General features: G+C 39.1%; 1 protein-coding gene across 3 annotated transcripts; it reads right to left on the reverse strand.

Moving 5' to 3' along the window:
- Positions 1-606: 606 nt before the first annotated feature.
- On the reverse strand, positions 607-10,811 carry THNSL1 (threonine synthase like 1). Of its 3 annotated transcripts, none has more exons than XM_050939073.1 (3): positions 10,787-10,811; positions 9,652-9,699; positions 607-4,641 (listed from the first exon to the last, which is right to left on the reverse strand). In XM_050939073.1, exon 3 carries the CDS (start codon positions 4,599-4,601, stop codon positions 2,394-2,396), a length of 2,208 nt encoding a protein of 735 aa, XP_050795030.1. In that variant the 5' UTR covers positions 4,602-4,641; positions 9,652-9,699; positions 10,787-10,811; the 3' UTR covers positions 607-2,393. The 3 variants fall into 3 exon arrangements, with proteins under 3 accessions (XP_050795030.1, XP_050795029.1, XP_050795028.1); XM_050939072.1 differs by lacking the exon at positions 10,787-10,811 and adding an exon at positions 10,570-10,731; XM_050939071.1 differs by lacking the exons at positions 9,652-9,699; positions 10,787-10,811 and adding an exon at positions 10,570-10,731.
- Between the last annotated feature and the right edge of the window lie 54 nt (positions 10,812-10,865).

A 10,865-nucleotide genomic window follows, 5' to 3' on the forward strand; every position in this document is an offset into this window, starting at 1 on the left:
TCCTACACAAGCCATTGACTTTTAGCCTAATCTTGTTTAGATTCTGTTTTCCTTTGCTCTATATTGTTCATTAAATCAAGTTTATCTTCTTAGGATACACACTGTTACATTACAGTTTAAGGTAAGTTTTAATACTCATGAAAGAGATGGCAAATAGCAATGGTCTGAGTTTCAGTGCTGCAACCCAGCCCACTCTATCTTGAAACATCCTTATTAGCTTATTGCAGTACAGATTTTGTAATGAGCACATATGGTAAGACCATCACATTTATTGTTACTTGGGACCAAAAGGAAGAATCAACTCAGAGCTCCAAAACATGACACACTATGAACCTGTTTCAGTAATAAACTCGTACTACCTTTTTCTACGCCCCAATGATGTACTACATTAAATTCCAGCATTTAGCATTTCATTACTTATTATCATCTTCAGAAATGAGGCCTAAAAATATAAAACGTGATTCTAGCATTACTGTGGCAAAAATGTGTGTGAGATAGAGCTAAAAACAGCAGAAAAAATAACCAGCGGTGTCCTGAAAAGCTATTAGAGAATAGCAAAGGCAAGGAAAAGAAAAATAATACATATTACACATGCACACATAACTCTGTAGTAGGATACACCTTTAATACACAGAAAATATATTATTTGTAATATTTATCATGCAACATATACAAACCATTCTTGTTTCAATCAGCTTATACCAGGAATAAGCAACCTTTAGCACATGGCCCACCAAGATAAGCACCTTGGCAGGCTGGGCCGGGCCAGTTTGTTTACCTGCCGCGTCCACAGGTTCGGCCGATCACGGCTCCCACTGGCTGCGGTTTGCTGCCCCAGGCCAATGGGGGCTGCAGGAAGCAGTGGCCAGCACATCCCTTGGCATGTGCTGCTTCACACAGCCCCCATTGGCCTGGAGCGGCGAACCGCAGCCAGAGGATGCTGCAATCGGCCAAACCTGCAGACACGGCAGGTAAATAAAGCGGCCCAGCCCGCCAGGGTGCGTACCCTATGGGCCACGTGCCAAAGGTTGCCAATCCCTGGTTTATACTATCACCAAGCATATTATACCATGTAGTGGTACCTAAATTTACAGTTCTGATTGCCAAATACAATCTACAATTAGTAGATATAAGGTAATCTGATACAAGACAGTTTTGTACTTTGACATCCAGAGCTATTATTTTTGATGCAAAAAACTTATTAACCCACTAGTCAATAGCTGATATACAAAGGGTAACTTGACCATGTGACCTAAAATAGATCTGACTTAGCAAGGAGAGATAAGGGCAGTAGAATCTGATTTTAGAAGCTTAAAAAAAAAAAAAAAAAAAAAAAAAAGGAAGGTTGCCTCAATCTTTGGCTAATCATTTTCTGTGGCTTCTCAGTTACATAAAAATCACTCAAAAATCAAGCGGAGAAAATAAAAGATGACATGAAAATAAAAGTAATTTTGAATATCCCCAGAAGCCCAGGGGTCCCGAACACAAACATAAAATTTGATACAAAGGATGGGAATTAAATAGTTGAATATTTCCATTTTCATCCAAGAAGGCTTCTGATATTGCTATCTTCTACTATTTGGTAAGATGGTGCAATAAACTTGTGAGCTCAAATAGAAAAGCCTCAGCAGAGGCTAATGGAAGTTGCAAGCGCATTCAGGGAAGAAATACACTTTAAAAGGTGATAAAACATACAGTCTGGAGGCTTTTATTTTATAAGGCAAAAGACTGTCCCCTATGGCAAGAAAAAAATGTTTAACAGTGAACAAGAATACGTGATTATATAGTCAATACAAAAACAATATATACAGAGAGAGCATATTAAAATATGTAGGATTGTATGGATATGATATAGGTAATTTAATTTCAAGGATTCCAGTTTAAATGTATCCCAGCTGAAGAGAAGATGAAAGCTCTTACTACATTGGCTTTTCAATGCCCTGCGTGAGATTAGTTTAATGTTTAGCTAAATTTGCAGTGGGCAAGTATTCATAGCACATACCACATATACAACAACACAACTGTAGCACTTGTTAGCAGTTTCAGATACGATTACCCTTTCACCTTAGAAGTGCTCGCTCCCAGGTCAGGACTGAGGCACACTGTCAGGGTTATGTGAGGAAGCGTGCGCTACTGCTGTCCATACTATACTATTTCTGTAAAATAGCCTCTCAGTCTCTTGGGCTTTCAAGCAAGAACCGTTCACCAGCATTAGAATTCTCACATGCATACAAAAACATTTTAACATTGATTTAAAATGTTTTAACTGAACATGAAAATGAGAACGTATACTCAGAATATAAACTTAAAGACCTTGTGTACTATGCATTTATTAAAACATGACTTTTTAGTGAAGAAAACATTTAAATTGGTATAATAAACACCGAGTTTACTTAGAAAACTTTCATAAACTGATTTTGTATTACAGTTTCTATATGTGCCATCATGACATTCACATCAGCAGCACAGATCTGATGTTTCTGCTTCTCATTCTCTTTCAGTGTTTCTAATAGGCCCCTATGGACTGGAGGCAAAGGACTGTAAGAGCTCAGTAAGTGAAGTTGACTTAATGGATTCTGTTTTATTTCTGCAATCCTCAAAGCCCGCAAGATAGCAGGTGCAAACTTGGAATAATGAGCTGTAGATGAAATGATAACTGGGCATGTTCTATCCTGTAATCGATCTGCAACTACTTTAGCAACAGCCGTGTGTGTGTCCAAAATATACCCTGTAGTACTGTATACAGAGTGGATAGCAGCTAGGCAGTCCTCCTCAGAGCACCACCCAGCCACCAAGTCTTGCTGAAGCTTCTCAAGCAGATCTTTCTGCAACTGAAAGTGACATTGCTTTTCCAGCTCACTAAATAATTGTGTCACCAGCTGTCCATCACCACTAGCAATCAGGTGCAAATGTCGTTCAAGGTTGGAAGACTTCAAAATATCTATTGCTGGTGATGAAGTCTGCATTAATCTTCTTCCCCTTAAATCATAAAGGCCTGTTCTTATGAAATCGGTCAAAACATTATTTTCATTGGATGCACAAATACATTTTCTGATAGGGATTCCCATCCTTTTTGCATATAATGCAGCTAATATGTTGCCAAAGTTTCCTGTAGGAATACACACATCTATTGGGCTTCCAAAAGTAATAATATCTTGATGAACAAGGTCAAGGTAAGCAGAGGCATGATAAATAACTTGGGGAAGTAGTCGAGCCCAGTTTATAGAATTCGCTGCACTTAAAGCTGTTCCATATTCTACAGTAAGAAAGCCAGAATAATCAGAATTGGTAAATATTTCTTTTATAGCTGTCTGGCAAAAATCAAAATCAGATTTGACACCCACTGACCACCCATTTTCTCTTTGGCAGCTAATCATTTGTGATTTTTGAATCTGGCTTACTCCATCCTCAGGAAAGAAAGTGACTACAGCAATTCTTTGCTTGTCAGTATCACTAAGACGACTAAAACCATCTAGGACAGCACTCCCTGTGTCTCCAGAAGTAGCTACTAGGACCAAATAATTGCATCTTTTGGGAATACAGTATGCAAACAGATGAGGCATCAACTGTAGTGCCAAATCCTTAAATGAGGCTGTTGGTCCATGAAACAACTCAAGGAGAAACTGGTTGCCTGTCAGATACCTAAGAGGTGCAATTTTAGAACAAGTAAAGTTTTCTCCATAAGCAATCTCAACAATTTCTCCCAGCTTGAAAGCAGGTATATCAGCAGGATGTATGAATCTTTCCAATATAATCTGAGCTCTTTCAATGTACGTTGCTTCTACTAAGCTCTGCCATTCTCCAGCAGAGAATGTTGGGAGCCCCTTCTCAGGAACAAAGAGTCCACCATCAGATGCTAGGCCCTCAACAACAGCTTCCGTGAAATATTTTTGCTCACACATTTCAGACCTTATATGTCTGGTTGAAATAAAAGTTTCTGATTCTGAGTCTTGATATCTCTTAACTGCATCAAGTACTTTATCTGCTACAGCCTCTGCTGGAAGTCCACCTTCACAACGAACACGGATATCAAACCATTTTTTATAGAATTGCTTCCTAAACTGAAGTATGTCTCTCACAGAAATTCCAGAATCCTGCCCCACAATACGATCCACTTTCATTAATTCCAGCCTATCTATTATGTCTCTTGTGGGTACATCCAGATACACAACAATCCCATTTTTCTTCACGTGCTGCATGCTGGCAGCATGCATTGGATTGGACCCAGAAAGGGAAATTACACTTCCAGATGCTGAAAACTTTAACAGGGCTTTTCCTTCCTCTTCTATAAATTGCCGACTACCAACATCCTGCAATTTTTCTGTCACGCTCATATTCCAGGTTGTTTCAAGGATATCATCATCCACATCTATGACATGACAGCCAAGTTTGTGACCTACTATTCTCCCAACTGTTGTTTTCCCAGCTCCAGGAGGTCCCATCAGGACAATATTCTGGTCTCCAGCAAGAGAGAGAGTTGAGAGCCATGACTTCCACAGTTGTGCAAATGCAAGAGTTCTTGGAAAAATCAACTTTCGATGTACACTAGAACCAACGTTCTGGGTTAATTTTAGACAGTGATACCAAACAACATGAAACATCTTCTTTCCACTACTTTTTCAAGCCAACTTGACTTAAATACTATAAAGAGGAAAAAAAGTAATTAGTACTTCATAGAAACATACCTAAAAAACCTTGTAGATGTGAAATTAAAAAAACTCCAACCCTTAGAATACGAAGCTAATTATGACAGTGTCTCTCATAATGCCACAGGGGTAAATATTTATCAGTGAAGTAATACACCCTGACCTTTTACAGAGTACCATCTCACTTTTAGTGACAAATCTTTCAGCAATGCAAGATTTTAGTAAATAACTTCCCCCATACTACATCTGCATACAAAATTTAGTTTAATTTTTTTTTTAAATGTTGAAATGGTGCAGGATTTCTAAAGATGTTACCAGACAACACCAAAACTCAATTTCTCAGATCTGATGTCTTTCTGGCGCAGTCCCAAAGGGGATCTGTATTACACAACCAGAGGAATGAGTCTCTTTCTGTGTGCCCTAACTCTGTCAGTAGGCTCAGCTAAGGGATGTAAGCTGAACTATTCGCAATTAACTGCAAAACAGTAGGTGTTGGATGGACACTCAATATTAACTGTTGAGGCCAATATCCTCAGGATAAATAAGAATTCTTAGCTGTTAAAGAAGCCCTCAAAACCTAATGCTATAATACTGAAATATATACTAACATGTTTATTTTCTACTTGTTGGTATATAAATATTCAATGATAGATTGTTTCCTTAATAGCACAGATTTATTTTTAAACAAAGACAGCCCCTTAATGACTGACTAAATGTTTATCTTTTCACAACCTAAAGACTTTTGTTATAAAATATCTTCCCTACATGTAGATGTTTTAGGTTTGGTTTTACTCTTTAAGACAACAAAGTAGAAATGATACACAACCCACTTAAACTCATAGGAAACTCATTAACCTACTATAGCAATTCTGGCTCTAGCTTATCCAATTCCTTCTAGATAGACATGATACCGAACAAACAGTATCTCAAGTATTCCTAGGGTGAAATCATATTTGTTTTTACATTTGATGTAGATTGAACAGAATTAAAAGAAAGAAAATAGAGTGAAGTGGATCTCACAGAAGTGACTTTACTCTCAGAATAATCTTGGTGCGAGAGGGCACTCAAAAACCTGATAAATCAAACTGTTCTCAATAGCAGTGTCCCATTTTGCTTGTTTTGGGAAATCTGTGCCAGTGTCAACATGAATTGCAGAGCAGAAATTCTGCGTGATGCTTAGGGGTAGTCAAAATCTGAACACAAGAGGAAATGATCAGCACAAAACTGCACAAAAGCCTTCTTGAGCTTCTTTCCATTTTATAGTTGAAAGAAAAAAATCAGCTGCTCTGTTACTGTTATTTACTAATGGCTTTTAGCTAAAAAAATATTATTTAAAATAAACAGGGTTGTCAAAGTTTCTTTGGGAAATTAATCTATAATGAATCTAAAAAATAATCATTTACATACTGCTGGTTACAAATGACTTTTTAAGGTCATTCCTGCCATGCCAGACAGTGGCCACACCGAGTATTCACAATTGCTATGATATCATTGACTATGTTTGGGATAGCAATATTAAAACCACCAAGAACATTTTAAAAAACAACTACAAAATGATCAGTGTTTATTTTCCAGGCCAAAAATTTAATTAACTTAACTCAGGATAGCATTTTTAAGAATTATCCATAACCTGTACACAGTTACAGTAAAAGCCATGAAAACAAAATGTCCTTAAACTTACATAAAACAAAAATAGCAACAGTTTAAAATATTCACTTTTAATTGCTAAAAAAAGCCACGGTGCTGGCACAGGATAGGTGGGTTTAGCTGTGGTTTTTTGGAAGGTTTTTGCACAGATTTCTTGACTCAAAAGCAAAATTGGATCCAGCTGTTCCTAATAATTAGATTTTAAGGATTCAGTCTGGGTGCCAGTATTCTGCCTACTTGCTTAATAGCATTATATTTAAACACTTCATTAATTTTCAGACTACAAATTTTTGTGCCTTTGCATAATCTAGAATGCCAGAAAATTTCAGATGAAAACAATGCTTTACTATTACTAACTAATAATAAGGGGAAATAGATGTAGTAATAACAAAGACTTCATGAAGGCAGTTAAGACTGTAATAACAAATTATAAAATCAGGAAGTAAACATAATAAAATGTTGTACCTGAAAAAATTAAAAGACCCTAACATTTGAAACTCTAGAAATTCAAAAACAAAGTTTACACAAACAAGTTTATTTCTGGCCTTGTAATCTATCAAACTGTGAATCAGCCATTTTGGGGCTATAATAAATATTAAAACTACTTTTCACATTTTAAAATAATTAACAATTAAAAGGCAATACACTGCATGCACACAGCAACTCCCCATTGTGTGTGAAGGACAACAAAGTTGCCTAGCATACATTGCCTGTTTTACCGAATGAGATACTCTGATCTATGCCTAGTATTTGTAAAAAGGATGAAGTCTGAGTAGGTATCTCTTGTAGGCAGATGACAACACTACAGACCTACACAGAGAAATAAAAGTAAGTATAGAGGGTTTGTTTATTTATTTATTCTAAAATTCACTGGTCTTTAAAGAGATGAGCAGATGGAAGCGTTTTAAATATGTTGCAGACAGCTGCTTTGACTTTGTAGCATGCAGTGAACAGTAAACAATAGTAAATGTTTTGAGATTCATTGTTGCAGATTAGATATAAAAATGTGTATCAGTTACAATGAGCATGGAAGATGGAAGACAGATAACACACAGAGCCACAGGAATGAGGAGGCTGCAAAATTTATTAGCTCTATCAAATCAAAGAGGTTCTTTGTCCTAGTGGCTGTCTCTATCTTGCAGAGTTTATAAGCTCCACATGAGTTCACATCCTGGGTGGCATTCACTGGCCCTGAAGGAGTCAGCTGATTTTATGTACTCACCCAAAGTATCTATTGGGTATCTGGGGCATTGGTACTTGTATCTATTGGGTTTCCGGGAAGTGGCTCCCTGAGGAAGTCCTCGAGGGTCAAATAAACTTTAGTGTGTCACTCAAAATTTCAATCATCCACATTTTTCAAAAACACACAAGCCATTAGCCCTCAACGACAACAAATGAGCAACCCAATGTAGACTACCTAAATACCAACTCTGGATGTTTGATTTGAAGTTAATTAGTTAAAAAGAGGTTAAGGGATGACTTGATTACAGTCTACAAGAACGTATATGGAGAACAGATATTTGAGAATGGTCTCCTCAATCTAGAAAGGTATAACACCATGCAATGGCTAGAAGTGGAAGCTAGACAAATTCAGACTGGAAACAAGGTGTAACTTTTTAACAGTGATGGTAATCAGCTAGTGGAACAATTTACCAAGGGTCATGTGGATTCTCCATCATAGGAAATTTTTAAATCAAGATTACATGTTTTTCTAAAAGATACATTCTAGGAATTATTTTGAGGAAATTCTATGGCCTGTGTTGTACAGTAGGTCAGACTAGATCAGGGATCGGCAACCCTTGGCACGCGTATCAGGGTTCCCTCCCAACTCTGAACTCTGGGGGTACAGATGTGGAGACCCGAATGCATGACCCCCTAAGCTTATTTCTAGCAGCTTAGGTTAAAAATTTCCCCAAGGCACAAATCCTTCCTTGTCCTTGGATGGGTACTGCTGCCACCACCAAGTGAGTTAGACAAAGATTCAGGAAAAGGATCACTTGGAGTTCCTGTTTCCCTAAAATATTCCCCCAAACCCATTTACTCCCCTTTCTGGGGAGGCTTGAGAATAATATACCAACAAAACAGGTTAACAAGGTGAGCACAGACTAGCCCCTTGGGTTTTTAGGACACTAAAAACCAATCAGATTATTTAAAAAAAAAACTTTTCTTTATTATAAAAAGAGTAAAAGAAGCACCCCTCTAAAATCAGGATGGAAAGTAATTTTACAGAGTAATAAGATTCAAAACACAGAGGATTCCCCTCTAGGCAAAACTTTAAAGTTACAAAAAAAGGAATAAACCTCCCTCTTAGCATAGGAACAATTCACACACTAAAACAAAATATAATCTAATGCATTTCCTTTCTATTACTTACAATTTGTAATCTTAGATGCTTAGTTCAGGTATAGCTTTGGGAGATGTATTTTCCCTGCCCTGATTCCTTGCTGACCCAGAGAGAGAAAACAAAAACCTTCCCACACAGGTTTGAAAGTATCTTCTCCCCTTATTGGTCCTTTTGGTCAGGTACCAACCAAGTTATTTGAGCTTCTTAACCCTTTACAGGTAAAGGAGGGATTTTATGCTACCCTCAGCAAGTCCCTCAGCCCGCGCCGCTTCCTGCAGCCCCCATTGGCCTGGAGCAGCGAACCACGGCCAATAGGAGTTGCGACGGGCCAAACATGTGGACGTGGCAGGTAAACAAACCATCCCAACCCACCAGGGTGCTTACCCTGGTGGGCCACGGGCCAAAGGTTGCTGATCCCTGGACTAGATAATCATAATGGTCCCTTCTGGCCTTGAAATCTATGAATCTATTGATTGTTTTTCCTCATTTTTTTAGTGCAAAACTTGAGATATTTGGTACCTGATTTGCAAAACTGCTGAATGCAAAACTGCAACTGAATTGAATGAGAATCCTGCCCTGAGCAAACAAAATGCTACAGAATACTAAAGTCTCTGAAAAAAAATAAAATCAAGCCTTAGATGTCTCAAATTGGACACTCAAAGTTGGAAGATACTTCTGACCTTAATCTCTGTATGCTTCAGTTCCTCATCTGGAAAATGGGCATAATATCACCATCTTAACTAACCTGGAGTTGTGAAGATAAATACCTTTAAGGATCTGGGCCTGAGTCCTTCTCAAAATTGATAAATTTAAGTGCCTAACTCCCACTGATTTCAATGAGAGTTAGATACCTAAATATCTCAGTTCCAGACCTCAGATACTAAACTGAAGAGCACCATAAGCCCATGAGGAAATTAATAAATATGTTAGAGCAGGCTATGAAGGCTGTGCAGTATATAAGCCATGGGGTCATACACTGAATGATCAGAATACAACCAAATATTGAATAGCTACCTATTCAATGAGCACCACTCATCCTGTACATTAAATGAGGTTGAGATCCTGTGGAAAAAATAGTAAGTGATCATGAAATTAAAGATATCATAATTCATACACACAAGAGGGACGAATTAAGGATGCACAAACAATCTTAATTCTGGCACTTGATAACTTCTGAATAATTGACATTGCAAGCTTAATTTTCTTACTGTAATTTTGTTGTATGTAATTATATATCATCACTACAGGTTTATGTGATGTTTTACAGTGACACGTAAAAGGATGAGGTCCCTGTGCTGAGCTTTTCATATTCTAAAGAAAGATTCGTTACAAAATGTCAGTAGATGTGGAAGGGAGCTGTAAAGAAAAAAAGGGAATGTAACTCAGAACGGTGTTATCGCCTCCACTGAGAAAAAGGCAGAAAATGGATACAACATAGATTCCAGGCTACACTTAGGAGTTTTCTTGTTTTTCAATATACTACATGAAGGAGCAAACTATGTTTCAGAGGAAAATTACAGTATATAGACCTAACTTATTCAACCAGACCTACCAAATTTTTTCTACTATTACTATGAAATTGAATTTATAATAAACAATGCGATACCAAGCACTTCATTTCAGACAGGATGGGGAGAAAAGGCAGCTGCCTCGCTGCAATAGGAACCTCACCCTCAGGGGCATGGTGGGGAGATGGTAGCCCCCTCACTGCAGTGGGGACCCCCCCACCAGGGAGTGAGAGATACGGTGCCCCCCTCACTACAAAGGGGACCCCTCGGGGGGCGGAGGGATACGGCTGACCGCGCACGGCATATGGCCCCCCAGGAGGCGGAGGGACAGGGCTACCTGTCACTGCAACACCCCCCGAGAACGGGCAGAGGCCCCAGTAACTCGGTGTGAGCCCTAAAATGAGTCACTGAGGGTCAAACGTACCCGGGAGGGGCCGTGCCGGGCGCGAGGTTCAGAACCCAGAGATTAACCGCACCGCCAGCAGGGCAACGTGAGATTCAACAGCCTATCCTGCCGTGCCAAGCTGGAGCTGGCTCCCCCTCTGCCCCGCTCCAGCCTCCTCCGGGCTGCGCATGCACAGCAACCGCACCCGTAGCCTCCCACGCAAGGCAGCGACAGCGCGTGCGCAATCATTTCTCACAGCATCCCGGCCTACGTCAGCACTCGTGCGCCTGCGCAGCCACCAGGGCCCGCCTACTCTGCTAGCATAGTGCGCGTGC

The sequence above is a fragment of the Gopherus flavomarginatus genome, chromosome 2 (assembly GCF_025201925.1).
Source record: "Gopherus flavomarginatus isolate rGopFla2 chromosome 2, rGopFla2.mat.asm, whole genome shotgun sequence".
In the NCBI taxonomy this organism is placed as follows: domain Eukaryota; kingdom Metazoa; phylum Chordata; order Testudines; family Testudinidae; genus Gopherus; species Gopherus flavomarginatus.

Excerpts from the sequence above, each read along its gene's own strand:
- THNSL1 (XM_050939073.1), bottom strand. The coding sequence starts at position 4,601 with ATGTTTCATGTTGTTTGGTATCACTGTCTAAAATTAACCCAGAACGTT.